The sequence below is a fragment of the Sorex fumeus genome, unplaced genomic scaffold (assembly GCF_029834395.1).
Source record: "Sorex fumeus unplaced genomic scaffold, SorFum_2.1 ptg000122l, whole genome shotgun sequence".
Lineage (NCBI taxonomy): Eukaryota > Metazoa > Chordata > Mammalia > Eulipotyphla > Soricidae > Sorex > Sorex fumeus.
The window spans coordinates 20,534,618-20,557,786 of NW_026606179.1; the positions used below are offsets into that span (position 1 = coordinate 20,534,618).

Consider the following 23,169-nt stretch of genomic DNA (forward strand, 5'->3'; position numbering starts at 1 on the left):
ATAACTTGGGTCAGCTAGGTGCAAGGCAAACACCCGACCCATTGTACCATCGCTCTGTCCTTTAACATAAAAATTTTAAGATTATTTTCTAAAGACTTCTGTTATTAAGAATGTTATTACTTAATTTTAATGTTTTTAAATAAACTGTCCTGGAGTGCTTCTTCTAGTCCCACGTTGGCTATACTAAAAGTCGTTATTGATTTGTTTTCTTTCTTTCTTTTTATCCCTGCCTACTGTTCTTTTACTCTAGGTAGTTAGGGATGCTGAGGGCTGGGGTGTCCTCCACAGCTCCCTCTGCTGGTAGCTCCCGGGCGAAACTTCGTGGCTATTTGCAACATGTTAAAGGCGCCACAGCCCTCGCGGCAGGGGATGCCAGTTCTTAAATCTGTCTTAGAAGAGGACTTTCATTCTGACTTCTCCATCCTCTCCTTTAGCGGTTTCTCCAAAATAAAGATTGCACTATCCTGACCTCTGTCCTCCGCGATTTCTCTCACTTGGCATTTGGTGTCAGCATTGCGCTGTATTCCGCGAAGGGCCAATTAGGATGTTCAGATACAGCAGACGAGAGTGCCAGAACTCGTCTCTAATCATTTCCTTTTCCAGGAAACCCACCTAGACGAGAGCTACAGCTTTCAGAAAAGCCGTCGGTGGCCGGAAAATCTTACTAAAACGCTTGCCTCGCCCACAGTTCACCCAGGTGTGATCCCCGACATCGCAAGACCCGTTTGGAGTGATCACTGAGCGTAGAGCCAGAAGTAAGCCCCGAGCACAGTGCGGTGTGGGAAGAGAGAAAAAAAGAGAATCAGCGGGAGGCTTTATCCTCCGTTACGTACGGAATGGGCATCTTTCCAAGATGGCGTCCCGCAGACAGAAACACTTAAAGAGCGCAGCCATGTTAGTGGGCGTGGCTATGTTCTCCGCCCGACAGTGGCTCTAACGGAGACAGTACAATGGCCTCAGAACGTAACGGCCATGTTGACAGTGGGCGGCATGCGGCTTCCAAATTAGTACAGAGCATGCGCAACGCAACACTCTAGCTGGGACAAACGAAAGGTCTGCCGGAAGTGAAAATGGTCCTCGAAAGCTTTCTCGCCGCTGCCGTTAAGAGCATCTGGACAATTTGATTCCCCAGAGGTCTCTGAGGTGATTTCACTGGTCGTGATTCCGTGTCCTCCGTGCTGAAGGGTTGTGTTCTTTGGACTCGGGGTAGGGGTGTGTGCGGTGACCGTTGTCTGTGGTCAGTGATGTCTGAGGTTATGATGGGGATTTTTTTGAGCTGAAGAATGGGACTTGTGGGCTGAGGGATGGAAGTTTATGGTCAGTGACAGGGCTGTAGAAGTCGAAGTCCAAGGATTTAAGGTTGTAACATTTTCTTTATCGTTCAAATCCCAGTGATTGTGGATTTCAACTTAAAAAAAAATTCCAAAAGTAATTTAGAAATGCGTTTTCTATTTACAGAATGCCTCTGAGGTAATTCTCAATATAAAAATTGCTTTCTGGGTCTGTGGTGTAGCGTGCATTCCTCGCAAGTGTGAGGTCTGGGTCCATCCCCAGCACCAAATATAAATAATAAAACAAAATTTCCTTTGTGGTCTAATCGAAACCAGTGTGTTTTCTATTGTATCATATTGTCTACGAGATATATGTATTCTAATTACAGTGGGAGTTAAATTGACAGTGGAAGGGGGTTTGTGTATTCTTTTTTGGTCACTTTCTGCTTTGTATATTTCAGACTTTTTTTAACTCATGATTTTTTTAAATCATTGTACTCCCCATAAGAAAAGTATCGAGGTCTTTTTATTTGCTATATTAAAAACAGAGTAGAGTGTTTGAGAGATAGCTCAGTAGGCTTGAATGCATATTTTCTTTGCCCAATGCCTGGGTTCCACCTGGCATACTACATGTTGTCCCCACCTCCAGCACCTGGGAAAAATACCTCCAGGTCAGACTCCAAACATTATATTTTTTGTTTGCCTAAAAATTCCCCAAGAGGATGAATTGAACCTTTACCAGCGAAATGTTGACATATTTAAACTATTGTTTAGAAATTGCACGTATATTTTTAATACTTTCAACTAAATTATTTTTTAAAAATATAGCAATTCTGGAGGCTGGAGCAGTATACAGCATGTAGGACTTTTTCCTTGCATATGACAGACCTGGGTTTGATTCCCTCTCCCTCCCCAAACTCCCCCCCCCCACACACACACACACCAGCCTGCCAGAAGTAAGCTCTGAGCATTGCCAGGTGTGGACCAAAAACAAAAAAATAGCAATTCAGACAGCCACCAATTGGTCATACAAGAATTCATTTCCACAAAGGCACTCCAGTAATACTTACTTTGTTTCATTTTGTTTTGGTTTTGGGGACTACTAGAAAGCATATGGCTCAACCCTTGACCTATTCCGCTGGTTCCTGGTTGTGTGTTAAAGTGTGGGTGCATTTTGTGATTGAGAACCTCCTTCCCAGGCTGCCTGTTCAGCTACAGGCTAGTTGGTGATCAGTGATCCTTTATTCAAGGCTCACAGTATTATGTAGAAATTGAGAAGGATGGGTTCACATAGGTGTGGTTGAACATTATAACAATAAATAGATGTAAAGCCCTTTTTCAGGGGAAGACATTATAACAAGAAATAGATGCAAAGCCATTTTTCAAGGGAAGTTCTAGGAGATTAACTCGAGGACAGAATCTCATCTGGGGGATTCAGCACTCTAGATAACTAGGAGGTCTGCTTAAGGTTCCATCTAAGTGCGTGTTGCTTTCTCTTTTCTTTAGCTGGTAAGTAAAAGTAAGTAAAGTAAGTAAAGGCCCTCCCGTTGATCGTCGATTTGCTCGAGCGGGCCCAGTAACGTCTCCATTGGAGACTTTGTTGTTACTGTGTCTGGCATATCGAATACTCTCGGTAGCTTGCCGGGCTCTCCGAGAGGGGCGGAGGAATCGAACTCGGGTCGGCCATGTTGGCCGCTTGTAAGGCGAACGCCCTACCCGCTGTGCTATCGCTCCAGCCCCCACTTTAGCTGGTAATCCATTTAAATAATTATACTAAATTTACTTCTTATTAATCTTTCTAGTCATTTTGGATGAACACTGAAAGAGCTATATTGAGCTTAAAGGATGGCTCTTCCTGGGGACATCTCACTAAATATCCAATACTACAGTCCTCAGTCCAGGTTAATCTTTCCTAACCCCAGCAGGGTCCTTATTCAGTTACTTCTTTTTACGTCATGACAGACTTTGTTCCATGACCGCGCTCTTAACTTATTATACTTCTTATGGTGCTTAGCTTGTCCATTTCCGATGCCAGGGTAGCTAACAGCTTGCCTTGGGTCTATCCAAGTCCATCGCCAGGACCCTCCTTTTGGGATTAGTAGGAAATAAGGGCAACAGAGGCTTAATTCAGTAAATATGTTGGATGCCCAGGAGTAAATATTATTTGGAGACAATTAACTCATGTCTTCCTTTGTCTATACAAAAAGGACATTGCTGAACCATGCGAAGGACATAAAGGAAAGAGAAAAAGCAATATTGCACTTACATATACAAAATCCAGAGCTCTTAGAAGAATTTAACATTACAAAGTACAGGTCTGATTTGGGGGTATAAGTGATTAACAGATAGGGGAAGAAAGCAAAAAGGAGAGGTTAAAGATAAACACAGAGGATTAGGAGTGCCTGGTGGAATTGGGTGTGCCTCAGGAGCACTGTGATGGATACAACTCAATAAACCTCAGCTCCCTGCTGGAGGAGCAAGAACAAACCAGTTATCCAACACCTGGTTATTATTTATTTATTTATTTATTTATTGCTTTTTGGGTCACACCTGGAGATGCACAGGGGTTACTCCTGGCTCTGTACTCAGGAATTACTCCTGGCAGTGCTCGGGGGACCATATGGGATACTGGGAATCGAACCTGGGTCTGCCATGTGCAAGTCAAACACCCTACCCACTGTGCTATCACTCCAGTCTCTGGTTATTTTTTCAAGTGTTTAGAAATAGATGGAGAAACTGTATCTGATTGGGGGTTTTGTTTGTTTGTTTTGTTTTGTTTTTTGGACTACACCTAGGGGTACTTGGAGGTTACTCCTGGCTCTGCACTCAAATTTATTCCTGGTAGGGCATGGGGGACTGTATGGGATACTGGGATTGAACTTGTATTGGCCATGTGCAAGGCAAGCTCCTAATCTCCAGTACTGTCACTCCAGCCCTGTATCTGATTGTTCAGTGCATTTTTCTGATTACTGATATCTTTTTGGTATATTTGTGATTAACTCTCATTTACATTTCCTTTGCTATGATAGGAGGGATAGAACAACAGATAGGGTTCTTCCCTTATAGCAAGTGCTGGAAACCTGCAACCTTGCTGTTTGTTTTGATATTAGGACCTCCTGGTGCTCAGGGGCAGTCAGGGCTATGCCTGGCATTGCTGGAGGTGTGGAATCATGCAGTGCCAAGGAGCAAACTCAGACCTCTCACGTGCACTCTACCATTTGAGCCATATCCTAAGCCCTAGGCTGAGATTTTGTTTTATTTTCTTTTTTGTTTTGGGCCATACCCGACAATGCTCAGAGATTACTCCTGGCTCTGCACACAGGGATCACTCCTGGCAGTGCTCCATGGACCATATGGGGTGCCAAGGATCTACCTTTAAGTTGGCCTTGTGCAAGGCAAGAACCTTACCCACTACATTGTCTCTCTAGCTCCAAGGTTGAGAATTTTTCATTGTATTTTAGTAAGCCCTCAAGGAGATTTAATGAACACTTTATTGAGGACCATTGTTCTTGGAAGTATACCTTGATGTCTAGTAAATGTTTATGTGATGAGTGCTGAATGACTCACCAGGTAGATACTGCTTTTCCAGATGTTTTGGTGTCTCTGGAGAGGCCCTTAGCCAGATACTCCTCCATACTCCAGTCATCTTCTCCCAAGCAAGTCCACTTGAGTTTACAAATGTCCATGAAGCTCTAGTCTCCTGAGAGAATAAAGCCTGAGACCTAGCATGACTATGCCAGCCAATTGGACTTCTCTTCAGAGATCCTGGGCTCCAGTTCCAGAGGAAATTGGCAGTTTATGTAAGGTGAGGATGGGAATTTACGACGTGGCATATGGGGTGAGGGTGGAAATTTGTCCTGGGTGCATATATGTGATATTACATTCAGAGTCTTAGGGAAGAAGCAGATGGGGCCCCAGAAGATGTTTCTACTACTCCTAAAATATTTTTATCTTTCGGCTAAGAATAGTACTGGGTAGTGTTACAACTTCTGGAAGCCAACTGTGACAGCAGAGAGACGGAATGTCAAGGAAGCTTTTATTTTCTCTCCATCCTATGCTAATCTAAATTCCTGGTGCAAAATCAGTTACACGGGCCAGAGTGATAGTACAGCAGGTAAGGTGCTTGCCTAGCATGCAGTTTGATCCCTAGCACCATGTATGGTCCCCTGGATATCTCTGGAAGTGACCTCTGAGTACAGAACCAGGAGCAAACCTATAGAACGGCTGGGTGTGGCCACAGGACCCTCCACTTCCAACCCAATATACACACAATGTAGTATTTTGAAAATAATTCTCCTGTGTTACTTTTTGTTTTTGAATTTGGGTCATATCTTAGAGTTCTTGGGGGTTACTCTTGACAGTGTTTGGGGAACCATAAAGTGCCAAAGTTTGAACCCAGGGTTCCCAGTTCCAAACTTGCTCTCTAGAATGTCAGAACCCCTCTGATTCTTGTTAAACTCTTTCTTTCCACACAAATAGTATCTCTATTCTCTTTCTGAAATTTTTATTTGCAGATAATCTTCATTTTTCCCCTCTATTATAATTACTATAATTTTCTATTTCTTTGCTACTCCTACTCCTTTGGTAAACTTTGTCAGTATTGTCTTTTTTTTCTTTTTGGGTCACACCTGGTGATGCACAGGGGTTACTCCTGGTTCATGCACTCAGGAATTACTCCTGGCCTGCTTGGGTGACCATATGGGATGCTGAGAATCAAAGCTGGGTCAGCCGTGTGCAAGGCAAATGCCCTACCTGCTGTGCTATCGCTCCAGCCCCCAGTATTGTCTTTCAGTCCTTCTATTGACTTTCTCATTACTGCATCAACATTTAATTTTTGTTTTTTTTTTTAATTGGGGGAGCAGTGGTTGGGGTTTATTGGGTTTGATTTGTTTTTTGCACCACACCCCGCAGTGCTCAGAGTTTATTCCTGGCCCTATGCTCACTGTCACTTCTGGCAATGTTTGAGGGACCATAATTGGTGCCAGGGATCAAACTAGAGCCTGCCATGTGCAGGCGTCTTAATCAGACTGTCACTTCGACTCCTTGGTTTTGAGGGGAACCCTATACATATGCTGAGGATTGTACACTCCTCCATTATGCAAAATCTGTACGCCAGCCTGTTGAACTATCTGAACCCCTGAATCAACATTTTAATTCAGTTTTAATTTTTAAGTACCTTGACTTATAGTATTTCTTTTTATTAACACCCTGTTCTCATTTTATGGATGTAATATTATCCTTATCTCCTTAATGATATTGTGATAGTTGATTAGGGACAGTCTAGTCTAATTTGGTGGTAGTTGGGGGCACATCTAATGGAGCTCAGGGCTTACCCTTTGCTCTGCACTCAGGGATCACTCCTGGCAGTGATTTAGAGACCATATAGGGTGCTGGGAATTGAACCCAGGTTGGGCACTTGCACAGGGAGTACCCTGACCACTGTACTATCTCTTAGACCCCCAAATAGTCTAATTTTTAAGTACATAATATACTTAAGTTCAGCAATAGAAATTTAAAAAATTCAAAACATATAAGAAAAGCACTAAAGTGGAGGAAATTGAAGGGATGAATTAGGCTAAGATTGGTTTACCTACCTTTGTTCCTTTCTTGTCCATAATCTCCAATACAAATGACAAAATTTTTGTGTGTGGTGTCCAGTATCAAGCCAAGGGTCTCACACATGCAAGACAAGTTCTCTACCATTGAGCTATATCCCTAGTTCCAGATAACCAATTTTGTTGGTTTTACTGCTCAGTTTTTTTGTGAAAGTTAAAATAATTACATATTTTTCTTATTTAATAAAAAGTTATATTCTTTGGACTAGAGAGATAGTACAGAAGGTTGGGCACTTGCCAGGGGTCACTGGCCCTCCGCCCAGGAATCACTCCTGGCAGTGCTCGAGGGACTGTATGGGATACTGGGAATCGAATCCAGGTCAGCTGCAAGCAAGGGAATCCTCTTACCCACTCTGCTCTCGTTCCTGCTCCTATGTTGATTTTTTTTTATCTTTAATATTACAGTACATGTTATTATTATTATTTTGGTGCTTGGGCCACAGCCAGCTGTGCTCAGGCCTACTCTCAGCTCTGCACTCAGGGATCACTTCTGGAGGACGTGCACCCTACCTGTACTACTATCTCTCTGGCCCCATACTTTAAATCAGTATAGCAGGGGCCATAAATAGCTTTCCCAGAGATATTTGGGAAACCATGTGGTACCAGGAATCAAACTCTGATGTACTGCATGGGAAGTATGACCTCCAACCTTTTGAGCCTCTAATGTGTGTATATATATATTATATATAATATATATATATATTTTTTAAGAGGGGAGGGAAGTCACTCTCAGCAATGCTTAGGGCTAACTTCTGACTCAGTGCTAAGACTTTATTCATTTGAAATCATCAGTTCACATGACATTGCAAACTTCGGGACAGAGATGTTCCCTATAAATTCCAGTGTATTGGCCAGAGTTATATAATACAGCGGGGAGGACATTTACCTTGCATGTGGCCAACCTGGGTTCAATCCCTGGTTTCCTGATCCCTCCAAGAGTGATCCCTGAGTTCAGAGCCAAGGATAAGCCCTGAGTACTGCTGTATGTGGTCCAAAAGCCAAAAATAAAATTAAATAAAATTAAAAATAGGTGAGATAACAAGATATGTTCTTTAATTATATTTTAATTGATTTTTTTAGAAAAGAACTGGATTGTGTTATTGATTTTTTTTAACTTGCTGGTTTTCTTACATTTTATTTATTTCATTTATTTTCTTCCTTCAGTTTACTTTGGATTTGTTTTCTATTTTAGATTCTTTTTTGAGGGAGAGGAGGAGGGGACACACTGGCAGTGCTCAGGGGTTACTTCTGGCCCTATACTCAGGGATCACTCTTGACTGGGCTCAGGGGACCATCTGGGATGCTGGGAATCGAACCTGTGTTGGCTGTGTGCAAGACAAGTGCCCTATCTGCTGTGTTTCTATTTTAGATTTTTTTGTTTGTTTGGTATTTGGGCTACATTGCTTGATGCTCAGGGATGACTCCTGGTGATCCTTGGAGGTCCATATGGAATTCTAGGGATCAAACCTGGTCAGCCATATGCAAGGAAGGCAAATGCCTTACCCACTGTATTGTCACTCTGGCTCCCATTTTAGATTCTTGACATATGAACTTAAATTCCATTATTTAATAAGTTCATTCCTCTTTTCTGATGTAGTGCTATGAATTTCTTTCTCAGCATTGCTTCCTCTCTATTCTACAAATCTTTGTGTTCCCCTTTCTGTTAGTTCAGTATCTTTTCTAAAATTTTAGTTGAGAATTTCAAAAATAGTTTTCAATATAACTGGCTTGATTTGTGGGTTATAGAAGTATGTTGTTTGATTTTCAGTTATTTTGTGACTTTCCAGATAACTTGTTTTTATTTTCTACAATTGATTTTTCTGTTCTGCTATTGATGTTTAGCTTCATCCCTTCATGCTCAGAGAACATGTTTTATATTATTTCAATTCTTTTTAATTTATTGACGTTTGTGCAGCCTAGAATATGATCTTTCTGGGTGAGGGGTGGGTGTTTGCTTTGCTTTTGCCCAGTATTGTTCAGGTTTTACAGAGCTTATTTTTCTGAGTACTTGAAAAAAATATGTGTCCTACTATTATTGACTGTGGTAGTCTACACAGGAGGGGCTCACCAAGCCCCACCTCACGGCTCTCAGCAGACGCGGGTGTGCCGGGCCAGAGATCACAGGCTGGACAGAACCAGCGGGCCTGGACACTGAAGGCCTGGTCATGGGGGTCTAGTGTCCCAGGGAGCAAGGTAGCAAGTGTGTAGCATGTAGCATGTGGCATGTAGCATGTAACCCCGGGGTATGGGACACCTGGCACTTTTCCCAGGTCATGCCGGCACTGGCCGTTTCTACACAGGTGTTCATGCATCTGGGAAAGATGAATGTGGGGCTAGTTTAGGGTCACGGGCGAAGGAATCAGGAGCCTGGGTGCTGGCAGAGCTCTGAGGGGCGCGGGGACTCAGGGGCCCGTCCCGCCGTAGTTTCTGCTCTAGCTCCTCACCCACCTTGGGCACGCCCACCTGCCATGATCGCTCCAGAAGCTACAGGAATGCCGAGGGCGGCATAAGTGCTGTGCAGGTGACATTCGGAAGAATCCAGAAGAGGAGGGGATGGGGAAGAGAGAGAAAGACAGAGACAGAGACAGAGACAGAGAAGGAGAGATACAGAGAGAGACAGACAGAGAGACTGAGAGAGGGATGGAAAGATGGAGAGAGTTAGGGAAAGAGAGACACAGAGACAGGGAGAGACAAACACAGAGAGAGAAAGAGACAGAGACAGTGAGAGATAGAGATAGAGAGACAGAGACAGACAGCGACCAAGACCGAAGGTTGGAAGTAGGTGCGGCTTCGCTCCGGCTGGGGCAGAGGACCCAGGGGCCATTTGCCATCTCTGGGCAGCCAAAGGCACGTGGTGCAGGCCAGCGGTCGTGGGGTACTCAGCGGGACCATCTTTGCAGGCGGAGAAGGGCAGATGAGGCGGGCACCCAGGGCAGCAAAGCAGGAGCATCTCTTAGATGAGCGGCAGCACCCAGAGCCTCTGGCCCCATCAGGCAGGGGAGAAACCGCTGGTGGGAAATCACTCACCGGGCACCTGTGTCCACCCCCCCTCTGGACTTGTCAGAAGATTTCCAGAGATGCCCCATAGTCTAGGAGAGACCAAGTCTCCCGTCTAGAAATGTTCATTCTCCAGGATTCCTAGCTATCAAACAGCTATACTATATTTTATTCAACAAATCATGATTCAGAAAACGATTTTTATTATTAAAATAATGTGTGGGGTCTGGTGCAATAGCACAGCGGGGAGGGCATTTGCCTTTCACGTGGCCGACTGGGTTTGATTCTAAGCATCCCGTATGGTCCCTTGAGCACTGCCAGGAGTAACTCCTGAGTGCAGAGCCAGGAGTAACCCCTGAGCATCGCCGGGTGTGACCCAAAAAGCAATAATAATAATAATATAATAATAAAAAATAATGTGTGCATGGTGCCAGAGAGAGAGAGAGCGCAGATTCCACATGCCTTAATGCAGATGCCACATGCCTTAATGCAGCCAAGCCCTGTTTGATCCCCGGCACCCCTGGACTCCTGGGTATCTCCAGGGACAGCTGATGGCCCAGGGTATTTTCAGGTCCTTTCACTGCAACCAGCTGAGACTCATTCCTGAGATCTGCATGGAGCCCAAATGAAACAAAGTAAGGCATGCTGTAGGACATAGAACATACTAAAGTGTGAAGAAACAGGCAAATCCCCCGCTGCACTCCCAGAGACCTAGCAATAGTTGGAGTCTGCCTTTCTCTTTCCCTTTTTAATTACACATTTGCAATGTGAGATATAAGCAGGCTCCACTGCATAAAGTCACAGAACCCGATTTTCTATGTAGTGTTGCATCACGCACGCTTCCCCACGCCCCCAACATCCCAGCCCACAGGCAACATCACGGCCTGCCCTGAGCGCAGACGGCCGCTCCTCCAAACTCTGGTTATTTCTGTCATCCTAAATGTATTGCCAGTGTCAACTGCGCTGCCACTAACGTCTCAGTCTAGACATCTGTGTGTATTGTTTTTGTTTGTCTAACATTTACTGAACACCAGGTATTCCTCATGGTCTGAGGTACTGGCTGTCCAATTGGGATAAAGACGAAAGGTCCATGGAATGTGCGTTCGATGGAATGGACATGGGGGAGGGGAGTTGCCCTAGAAATGACCAAGTTGAGGGATTTCAGGCTGTAATGGTTTTTTTGTTTTTTGTTTTTGTAATCAAGCAATAGCACAGTGGGTAGGGCGTTTGCCTTGCACACGGCTCACCCAAGTTTGATTCGTCTGACCCTCTCAGAGAGCCCGGCAAGCTACCGAGAGTATCTTGCCAACATGACAAAGCATGGCAAGCTACCCGTGATGTGTTCAATATGCCAAACACAGTAACAAGTCTCACAATGTTACTGGGGCCGCTCGAGCAAATCAATGAACAACGGGAGGACAGTGACAGTGACAGGTAGTCTACACAAGTCTATGAATAGCAATTAGATGCTGTTTGTTCTTCTAGTTTAGTATTTCCCAATGTGTGTGATACTGCTCTCTGGGGATACTGGAATAATGGTGAGGAGGGGTTAGTAGACTGGGTACAATTATACAATGGGGGGGCCACTTTATTCACTTGCTGAAAGTAAGTTTCCAGAGGTGATTTTTTTTGTGTTCTTTTTTTTTTTTCCCTGAAAAGAGGGTGGTAGGAACAAATAAATTTAAAAACTTCTTTTTTTAAGTTTGGGTACTTTTTAAAAACACTCTTTGAAACAGTCAGGTTATTTTCTCCATCTGGACTTCACTGATGGTCTTGATTTTGTTCCATGTGTTCCTCTCCTTCACATTGTCTGTGAATAAATTGCTGAACATGGAGGTTTGATGAGATTCAGGCTGGGGTTTTCCCCCATTGGCAAGAGAACCTAATGGGTGGTGAAATAAAATTAATTACTGTATCTTGTCAGAAATACCTAATACCTAGTTATCTCCCTTTTTGTGATGCTGTGTTGACCTATAGACGTAGCTGGTTAAGCTTAGGTGATCATTGTAAATAGTTATTCAACCTTTCACCTGAAACAGTTGAGCAACTATTAAGGAGAATCATCTAAGTAGCTTATTTTATTAGGAGTTTCATAATGATACTGTTTTAATTCTATCCAAACTTAATGTATAGAATTGTTCTGTGTGAAACTTTCTTTTTTTTTTTTTATTAGTGAAGCACCATGAGGTACAGTTGTAGATTTACAAATCCTTGTGCCTGAGTTTCGGTCATACAATGATCAAATACCCATCCCTCCACCAGTGCCCATTTCCCCCCACCCCCCCTCCCACCCTGCCTCTGTGGCAGGGCATTCCCCTTTGTTCTCTCTCTCCTTTTGGGTGTTGTGGTCTGCAAAAGAGGCATTGAGTGGCAATCATGTTCAGTCCATAGTCTACTTTCAACATGCATTTCCCCTCCTGGGAGGATCCTCCAAACACCTTTCATTTGGTGTTCCCTTCTCTATCTGAACTGCCCTTTCCCCTAGAATATCCGGCTGGCCTCTAAGTTATGGAGTAATCCTCCTGGTGTTGATCTCAGCTATTCTTAGGTATTGATCTCATATTTTGTTGCTTTATATCCCCCAGATGAATGCAATTTTTCTATGTCTATCCCTCTCTTTCTGACTCATTTCGCTTAGCATGATATTTTCCATATTGTACCACTTGTATGTAAATTTCATGACTTCATCTTTTCTAAGAGCTACATAGTACTCCACTGTGTAGATGTACCAGAGTTTCTTTAACCAGTCATCTGTTCTTGGGCACTCAGGTTTCTTCCAGTTTCTGGCTATTGTAAAGAGTGCTGCAATGAACAAACAAGTGCAGATGTCACTTCGACTACACATTTTTGCCTCTCTCGGGTATATTCCCAGGAGTGGTATCGCTGGGTCAAATGGGAGCTCAATTTCTAATTTTTTGAGAAACGTCCATACTGTTTTCCAAAAGGGCTGAACTAGTCGACATTCCCACCAACAGTGAAGGAGTGTCCCTTTCTCGCCACATCCACGCCAGCATCGGTTGCTTTTGTTCTTTTGAATGTGGGCCAGTCTCTGAGGTGTGAGATGGTATCTCATTGTGGTTTTGATCTGCATCTCCGTGATGATTAATAATGTAGAGCATTTTCTCATGTGCTTTTTTGCCATTCGGATTTCTTCTTTGAGAAAGTTTCTGTTCATTTCATTGCCCCATTTTTTGATGGGGTTGGATGTTTTCTTCTTGTGGAGTTCCACCAGTATTTTGTATATCCTTGTTATCAACCCCTTGTCAGATGTGTATTCGGTGAATATCCTTTCCCATTCTGTAGACTGTCTTTGTATTTTGGTCACTGTTTCTTTGGAGGTGCAGAAGCTTCTTAGTTTAAGATAGTCCCATTTATCTATCTCTGTTTTTACTTGCTCGGCCAGTGGTGTGGCATCTTTGAAAGTACCATTAGCCTCAATGTCATGGAGGGTTTTGCCAACTTTGTCTTCAATGTACCTTATGGTGTCTGGTCTGATGTTGAGGTCTTTAATCCATTTTGATCTTATTTTTGTACATGGTGTTAGGCAGAGTTCTGAGCCCATTTTTTTTGCATGTGGCCGTCCAGTGATGCCAGCACAATTTGTTAAAGAGGCTTTCCTTACTCCACTGAAACTTTCTTAATTTATTAGGTGATCTTGCAATAGAGATCTTACCAGAAAAAAATCTTAATTACTTTAATTCTTCTTTTGGCTTTTTTTGGGTCACACCCAGAGGTTTCTCCTGATGGTGCTCAGGGAACCACATGGGATGCCAGGGATTAAACCCAGGTTGGCCGTGTGCAAGGCAAACGCTCTCCTTGCAGTACTATGGCTCCAGCCCTAATTACCTTAACTTAAAGTAGAAAAAATCAGGGATCAAAAAGATAGCACAGCAGGTAAGACACTTGCCTTGCATGCATCTGACCTGGGTTCATTCTCCAGCATCACCAGGAGTGAACCCTGAGCACAGCTGGGTGTGAATCAAAAACAAAAACAGTTAAAAAAAAAAAGTAGAAAAACCCATCCTTACTCTGTGATCAAATTTTTTTTCTCAGAACTCTGAGTGGGCAGCACATGTCTGACATCCTGGGTTTATCCCTGACACCAGAAACAAAAACAAAAATCATTTTACCCGTAGTCTTCTCATTGATGTTATGCAGACTTAAAATACAGAGGTATTTGCTATTCTCCAAACTTGTTTATTTTCGTATCATCTTTTCTTTCCTTTTTTTTTGTTTTTTTAGGGGTGGGGAATTGCATCCATCACCCATAATCCTATATTACATTTCTTTTCCATATGTAATAAACATTTTCCTTGTGCTCCTAAGTTTTGTTCCCCAAAAAGGGATCTTTTTAAGACCTCTGAATCTATGTCTTCTCTCTTTTTGTGGGAGTGGAGGATTGTCATCTCCAGTTGTGTTTGGGAACCTGGAGGCCACTCACAATGAAAATCAGCCCAAAGGTGCAAGTCCGAGTTGGAGCCACCAGGGACACATTTGGGGGTGTTGGGACAGAAAGCATTTGGGTCTCACACATGCAAGGCTTATACCGCAGTCCTTTGCACTGTTGCTTTTATTTTAGTTTAGTTTGGGGGAGTGGGGGAGGTTACATCCAGCTGTGCTTAAGTTTCACCCTAATTCTATGCTCAGGGATCATTCCTGATGTTGCTTGGGGGCCATGGGGAATCAATTGAGCCTTACACTCTGTCCTATCTCTCTGACTTCATCTTTTTATAAAACTTAGGTCTTGTCTTCTGTGTCTTTTAAATTGTTGTATTAGGGGGCTGGTGCCATAGCACAGCGGATCGGGCATTTGCCTTGCATGTGGCTGATCTGGGCTTGATTCCCAGCATCCCTTATGGTCCCCCAAGCACTTCCAGGAGTAATTCCTGAGTGCATGAGCCAGGAGTAACCCCTGTGCATTGCCGGGTGTGACCCAAAAAGAAAAAAAAACTGTTATAAATAAATGAATAAATTGTTATATTAAGGGATGGGAGCTATAGTACAGCTTCTAGGGTCTTGCCTGGGCACCCCCTTTGGTTCCCTCAACTTGCCAGTTGTGAACCCTGAGCGCAGAGCCAGGAGTAAGCCCTGAATGACACCCGGGTATGGCCCAAAAACCAAAAATTTAAAAAAATAGGTTAGATAAATAATTCATTTCTGTGTAGCATCAAAGCTGGTCCCAAAATCCTCAGAAATTATATTACAGGTTGTTTACTCAGTTACCATAAGACTAAAAAGTCCATTTCAATCTTTATTTTTGAGAAAATTCATTGACAAATGGCAGAAGCCTTTGACTTGGTTTCTTTCTGCCACAAAATATGTGAAAAAGTATATTCGTATGTGCTTTATAAAATATCTTTTTTCAGGGGAGTCATTCCCAGCAGTGCCCAGAGGTCACCAGGGCTGTATGTGGCAGTGTTCAGGGGCCTCTGCTGTTAGTTCTGGAACCTGAACTTGGAATCTTGCACATGTGGTGTGTTCTGTCACCTGAACCTCAGCCCCAGCCCAGAATTCCTCCCTGCTCCCTTTCTCCCTCCCTTTCTCCTTTCCTCCCTTTCTTTCATTTTCTTTCTTCCTTTATCCTCTCTCTTTCCACCCCTCCCTTTCCTCTTCCCTTTACCAGTTGTGCTCAGGGTCTAGGCCAGGGACTGTGTAGGGGGGTTGTTCTGACAGTTCTCAGGGGTCCATCTAGTGCTAGAATCACCCCAACATTTCCTGCATGCAAAATCCCGGGCTCCATTGCACTGAAATATCTCTCTGTACCTAAACTAATTCCTGTATTAGATGAGAAGAAGGGATCTCCTGACATTGAGGGAGGGATATTGGCATCTTGGTGGTGGGTGAGGTGCTCTAACATTATCCACCTAAAGCAGAGGTTCAAACTTATTTTCCTTCTCAGGGAAAGAATCAGTGTCCTCTTGGAAATCTACTTTAAGGGAACAAATAAAGAGTACCCCAATTGCACCAAAACCTGCTACCACATTTTGTGGGTCATTCAGGCATCTACCAGGGTTAGTATCACTCTAACTTCACCCCAATTTTTTTAATAAGTAAATTTTTAAAAATAAAACAAAAAGTGGAGTTAGGTTCAGAAAGATAGTACAACAGATGGAGACTTTGATCCTTGGTACCACATATGGTTCCCTGAGCGCCGCTAGGAGTAATGCCCAAGTACTGTTGGGTGTGGCCCAGAAACAAAAGTTAAAAAAACTAAAGAGTTGAATGCTTATTATAGATCCTAAAAGCTGAGGATAATGGTTTTCACTATAAATTGTTTTTTAATTTTTTGTATGGTTGAAAAGTTTTAAAGATAGACTTATCTTTTATTAGTGAAATATATGTAGCATATACACCGTGATTTTCAGTGATATACATTTGAAATATGTTATAATTGCAATGTTATGTTAATTTTTTAAAAAATATCCAGAGAGAGTATTGTGGGTAAGGTGCTTGTCTTGCGTGTGGTCAGCTCGGGTTTGATCCCTGGCACCCCATATTGTTCCCTGAGTCCCTCTAGGAGTTATTCCTGGAATCAGAGCCAGGAGTAAGCCCTGAGCGCTGTCACATGTAGCCCAAAAACATAAAAAAGAAAAATATATACCCAGTAAAAATTATTTCAAGAGTTAGAGATATGTTTAAAGAAAAGGTCATAATAAAATGTTAAGAAATTGGTGTGTTTTTTTTTGTCCAGACCATTATTTGAGAAATCAATTTAAGTTTTACCCCCACCCCACCCCTGTATGTGAGATATTACTCTTCTCTTGACACTGTAAGGATCTTTATCTTGATTACTGTCATTTTGATCAAAAAGAAAGAAAGAAAGAAATTAATTGATGTGGCTGAGGTTTTAAAAGAGGAAGTACTTAAAAAAAAACTATGTTCTATATTCCTAAATATAGTCTCTTCCTCTCCCAAAGCAAATTATTCACATTGAACAGGAATGTGCCCTTACAGGGATCAGTATCCTTCAGGGATGTGACTGTAGATTTCAGCAGAGAGGAGTGGCAGCATCTAGACCTTGCTCAGAAAAACTTGTACCGGGATGTGATGCTGGAGACCTACAGCCACCTGCTCTCAGTCGGTAAGTGCACTCACCTGCTTAGCTGAGAGGACGCCTGCTGAGAGCGTCTCTTTCTAGTTACTAAGTGTGCCGAGTGTCTCAAATATGGTAGCTTTGTCCTTCATTTTTTTAGGTACTTTTTTCCTTCGGGGCACTCTGAGTATTACCATTCCCAGAGATACAGTAAGTCCTTGCTAATACACTCAAGTTCTTGGAAATTATGACTTTCAGCAAAACAGGACAGCAGGGCAGCAGGATTTTCAAAGTGCTGTTTTGTTCAGCAGTGGCCAGAATGCTTTTGCTCATTGATGTTATAACAGGACTGTTAATCAAGGACCTGCTGTGTACATTTACTTCCTTGGAAAACAAAGACTTTACTGATCAAGCTCTGAAGCAGAATTTGCTTGACCCAGTCTTTTATTCTTTCTCATGGACAGGGTATCAAGTTCCCAAGCCAGAGGATTTCTTGTTGGAGCAAGGAAAGGAGCCCTGGACAGTGCAATGTGAGAGCCCAGGTCAGGGCTGCCCAGGTGAGTGTGAACCATATGGGAGGGGGGACTGGAGTGATAGTACAGTGGCTAGAGCATTTGCCTTGCACACAATTGACCGGGTTTGATTTCCAGCACCCGCTATGGTCCCCCAAACCTGCTGAGACAGACTCCTGAGTACAAAGCCAGAACTAAATCCTGAGCACTGGCAGGTGTGACTCCCCCAAAATAAAACAAAACAGATGGAAGATGGGAATAATTTTCAGCTATTATGGCAAAGTAGGACATCTGTGAAATGCTATTAAGATGACACTTCTGAATGGTTCTAAATTTTTGCATTGCTGAAAGACCTTTGACGTTGCCTTCTCAATAACTGCATGTGTTCTACATAATTGTTTTTGTTGATTCTGTCTCCTTCCTTGACTTTTAGACTGTATTATGTGCATTATGCCTCACTGAATATTTCTTTTCATCCTTGGTTAGGCTTTTTCTCTAGCATTCCTTTTCTTCCTCATTGTCCAGTTTTTTGGATTTTTTTTTGGCTTTTTGGGTCACACCCAGTGATGCTCAGAAGTTACTCCTGGCTCTGCACCCAGGAATCACTCCTGGCGGTGCTTGGGGAACTATATGGGGTGCCAGAGATCGAACCTGGGTTGGCTGCATGCAAGGCAAGCACCCTACCTGCTGTGCTAATGCTCTGGCCCATTGTCCAGTTTTTTTTTAAAAAATGTATTTAGCACTTATAAATTCCCTTTCAAAATTAGTCACACTCTTCCATAACTGCTCATCCTCTTTCTATTTTTTGTGGAGGTTTATTTTTTGAGCCACAACTGGCTGTGCTCAGGGCTTACTTCTGGCTCTACACACAGGGATCACTCCTGGCTGGATTCAGGCACCATATAAGGTTCCAGAAATCAAACCTGGGTTGGCCACGTTAAAGCAAGCTACTTATCTGCTGTACTGTCGCTCTGGCCCCTCTCCAATTTCTAATTTTTTTTCCTTTTGTTTCTTTTGTGTGTGTGTGTGTGTGTGTGTGTGTGTGTGTGTGTGTGTTGGGGGGGGCATTCTGGGCAGTGCTTAGGGCTTACTTCTGGCTCTGTGCTCAGAGATCATTTCTGAAGGTGCTTGGGGTGAAGAGAGCAAACCTGGGTTGGCTGTGTGCAGTGCAAATCCCCTACTTGCTGTGCTATTGCTTTGGCCCCTGTTCTGTATCAGAATTTTATCTTTAAGCAGATTCTCTTCCAGTTTTGTCTGTAGGCACCAACGTGATATCTCTAGCTTTCCTCTAGGCTTTTCCTCCAAATGATGGTTTATGGCTCACTGTCCTTTATACTTTAGAAATAGTTTTATAATATTTCCTTCTGCTGTTGTTTGAGAGACTTTACAATAACTGTGATCTCTGTCTAGTTGACTGATTTTTGTAATTGCTTTTCTAACATACTATTTTGAGTTTAATCATGATCCTTATTCAGGACACTGTAATCATAAATCTGGAGAATTTTAATTTTTTAACTTACTCCCTTTCTTTTCCCCACGCCCATTTATATATCCTCCGTGGTTTATAAAACTCAGTGTTTCATAACAAAGAGTTCCATGTGCCGTGCCAGGGATTGAGCCCTGTACATGCAAAACAGGTGCTCTACCACTGAACTAAATCTTTGGCCCAGATACATTTTAAATTTAAATAGAAAAATAAATAAATAAATAAAAATTTAAATATAATTGACAAATAATACTATATTAGCTTTAAGTGTATGTTTTAATAATTTTGTGATAGTATTTATTGTAAAATGATCAAAGTAAGTCTGGTTAACATCCCATTGCTACACATAGTTCCAAAAGAAACATGTTTAATTAATTTTAATTAGTTATTTTGTGGGGGTCCACACCCAATAGCTCTCAGACTCTGTGCTCAGGCATTACTCCAGGCAGTGTTCAGTGGACCACATAGGTGCCAAGGATCAAACCCAGGTCAAACATGTGCAAGGCAAGCACCCTACCCACTGTGCTATCACTTTGGCTCCAAAAAACATTTTTTAATTCAATCTACTTTCTTTTAAAATGTTATGACTTGGAGAGGTGAGAGAGATATTAACAGTAGAGTATTTACCTTGCATGTATTAGGCCTGGGTTTTTAATTTGTGACACCAGTGAGCTGCAGGAGGACTTAGCAACATTAGTATCATTAGTCTATGTATGTGTTAATTGTGTTAAATTTTTTTGCCTTATTCTATTTTTGTAGACTAACTAGAATATGACCTAGCTTATCATCAAATGATTTCCCTTCACCCTTTTCTCTGTGTTCTACTTGAATGAGTCATAAGATTTTCCTTTCTTAACTCAGCTAAATGCTCTTTCCCCAACCCTATCCTCGCTTTTTTTTTGCCATACCGAATATGTAGTTCAGGGCTTATTCCCTGGCTCTGCACTCAGGAATCAACCCTGAATGTGTGCAGGGGACCATATGGAGTGCTGGGGATCAAACCTTAGTGTCCTGCCTGCTGTCCTCTATCTCTCTCTCTCTCTGGCCCCTAGCTAACTACTCTTTAAGCTAAAATCTCCTTATTTTCCTTTGAGAAAGGGACTGGTTTTCACATCTCATGGCAGAGAATTTCTAAAATAGCTGTTTCCTACAGGGGTGATGTAACAAAGTGATGCTAATGGTGATGTTTTGTTGCATTTCATTCTAGAAGTATGGCACATCAGTGACCAGATAAGAAGTTACCAACAAAGAGAAAACAAATATTTAAGAAATGTTTCTTTCTTCAAGAAAATGTTGACTACCAAGAGGGATTATGATAAGGACATTAGAAAAACAATGCATCTGAGTCCAGATTTTCCTTACTCAAAAAGACCCCACCAATGTGATTCATTTGATAATGCTTTGAAGTATAATTTAGACTTGAACAGCCATAATAGGAATAATGCATCAAAGAACTTGAGTAAGATTACTGAATACAGTAAAATTCTTTCTCCCATTGACTGTGAACATAATTCAACAGGATATAATGTATGGGACCTTAGTCAATGTGGAAAATTCTTTAGCTGTGAACAGGCGCCCTCTCAACATCACAACATTAATACTGGGAGAAAAGCTTTTGAATGTGTAGAATTTGGAAAGATCTTTGCCCAGAAGTCACAAATCAAAGTACATCTGAAAGTTCATACAGGAGAAAGACTGTATGTCTGTATTGACTGTGGAAAGGCTTTTGTGCAGAAGTCAGAGTTTATTACACATCAAAGAACCCACACTAGGGAGAAACCTTACAAGTGCAGTGAATGTGGAAAAGCCTTTTTCCAAGTATCTTCTCTCTTCAGGCATCAGAGAATTCATACAGGAGAAAAACTGTATGAATGTAGCGAATGTGGAAAAGGTTTCTCTTATAACTCAGATCTCAGTATACATCAGAAAATTCATACTGGAGAAAGACACCACGAATGCAGTGATTGTGGCAAAGCATTCACACAAAAGTCCACACTCAAGATGCATCAGAAAATTCATACAGGTGAAAGATCCTATATTTGTATTGAATGTGGTCAGGCCTTCATCCAGAAAACACACTTGATTGCACACCGAAGAATTCACACAGGAGAAAGACCATATGCATGTAATAATTGTGGGAAATCCTTCATCTCCAAGTCTCAACTCCAGGTCCATCAACGAATTCACACAAGAACAAAACCTTTTATAAGTACTGAATTTGGGAAGACCTTCAATAATAACTCCAACCTCTTTACTCATAAAAAAGCTCAAATGAGAGAGAAATCTTCCATATGTACTGAATGTGGTAAGGCCTTTACCTACAGGTCAGAGTTGGTTATACATCAAAGAATTCACACTGGGGAAAAACCATATGGATGTAACGATTGTGGAAAAGCCTTCACTCAGAAGTCAGCACTCACTGTGCATAAGAGGATTCATACAGGAGAAAAATCATATGTATGTATGAAATGTGGGCTAGCCTTCATCCAGAAGGCACACTTGATTGCACATCAGATCATTCATACAGGAGAAAAACCTTATAAATGTGGACACTGTGGGAAATCCTTTACTTCCAAGTCACAACTCCATGTTCATAAACGAATTCACACAGGAGAGAAACCTTACATGTGTACTAAATGTGGGAAGGCTTTCACTAACAGGTCAAATCTTATTACACATCAGAAAACTCACACCGGAGAAAAATCTTACATATGTGCTAAATGTGGAAAGGCCTTCACTCAAAGGTCAGACTTGATTACACATCAGAGAATTCATACCGGAGAGAAACCTTTTGAATGTAATACCTGTGGGAAAGCCTTCACACAAAAGTCACACCTCAATATACACCAGAAAATTCACACTGGAGAAAGACAGTATGCATGTCATGAATGTGGAAAAGCCTTCAACCAGAAATCAATACTCATTGTGCATCAGAAAATTCATACAGGAGAGAAACCCTATGTGTGCACTGAGTGTGGAAGGGCCTTTATCCGGAAGTCAAACTTCATTACTCATCAGAGGATTCATACTGGAGAGAAACCTTATGAATGTGGTAATTGTGGGAAATCCTTCACCTCGAAATCTCAGCTCTTGGTGCACCAACCAATTCACACAGGAGAAAAACCTTATGTGTGTGCTGTGTGTGGTAAAGCCTTTAGTGGCAGATCAAACCTCAGTAAGCATCAGAAAACGCATACTGGAGAGAAGCCCTACATCTGTTCTGAATGTGGAAAGACCTTCAGGCAGAAGTCAGAGTTAATCATACATCATAGAATTCACACTGGTGAGAAACCTTATGAATGCAGCGATTGTGGAAAATCTTTCACTAAGAAATCACAACTTCAAGTGCATCAGAGAATTCACACAGGAGAAAAGCCTTATGTGTGTGCTGAGTGCGGGAAGGCCTTCACTGATAGGTCAAATTTGAATAAACACCAGACAACACACACTGGAGACAAACCCTACAAATGTGTGGTGTGTGGGAAAGGCTTTGTTCAGAAATCAGTGCTGAATGTTCATCAGAGTATTCACACCTGAGAGAAAGATGAGAAAACTCAAACTGGAGTGGTTGTACATTCTTTAATTCATGACGAAAAATAATGACCTATTGTCATATAAGAAATCCCCAACAGAATGTCACATATTAGAGATGAGGACCTCTAAGAAGGTCCTGATTGATAGGGACCCTCACATGTTGCCACCAGCCTGATTAAGCCAGGGGCATATTTATTGAGAAAGAACATTGAAATTTTGATGTATTAGAAGCCTGTTAGTGGAAAATAGTGATGTAGCACTGAATCCTGCAGAGATGAGATTCTGTTCAATGGTCTTGTCAGTGATAATCCCTGTTTTCTGTGAAATAACTAATGTACCAACAAATTGAGTAGTAGTATTATATATTTAGAGACAGATCCTCAATTCAGATGTTTGTTGCAGAACTGCACTGTAGCACTGTACTGTCCTCGAAATTGTTCATCGATTTGCTCGAGCAGGCCCAGTAACGTCTCCATCATGAGACTCGTTGTTACTGTATTTGGCATATTGAATTCGTCACGGGTAGCTTGCCAGGCTTTGCCGTTCAGGCGAGATACTCTCAGTAGCTTGCCGGGCTCTCTGAGAGGGGCGGAGGAATTGAATCCGGCTCGGCTGGGCCAGCTGCGTGCAAGGCAAATGCCCTACCACTGTATTGTTTAATAGAGTTTGGAATGTTTTTTCATTCTTGTATTGAATCTATCATCTGTCATGTCTGTCTGCA

At 42.2% G+C, this 23,169-nt stretch overlaps 1 protein-coding gene across 4 annotated transcripts; it reads left to right on the forward strand.

Moving 5' to 3' along the window:
• Nucleotides 1-1,049: 1,049 nt before the first annotated feature.
• LOC130043944 (zinc finger protein 585A-like) lies at nt 1,050-22,808 on the forward strand. Of its 4 annotated transcripts, none has more exons than XM_056136462.1 (4): nt 1,050-1,143; nt 16,838-16,964; nt 17,381-17,473; nt 20,122-22,808. In XM_056136462.1, exons 2-4 carry the CDS (start codon nt 16,931-16,933, stop codon nt 22,449-22,451), a joined length of 2,457 nt encoding a protein of 818 aa, XP_055992437.1. In that variant the 5' UTR covers nt 1,050-1,143; nt 16,838-16,930; the 3' UTR covers nt 22,452-22,808. The 4 variants fall into 4 exon arrangements, with proteins under 4 accessions (XP_055992437.1, XP_055992438.1, XP_055992435.1 ...); XM_056136460.1 differs by lacking the exon at nt 1,050-1,143 and adding an exon at nt 4,870-5,076; XM_056136461.1 differs by lacking the exon at nt 1,050-1,143 and adding an exon at nt 4,937-5,076 and having other exon boundaries at nt 16,822-16,964.
• The last annotated feature ends 361 nt before the right edge of the window (nt 22,809-23,169 follow it).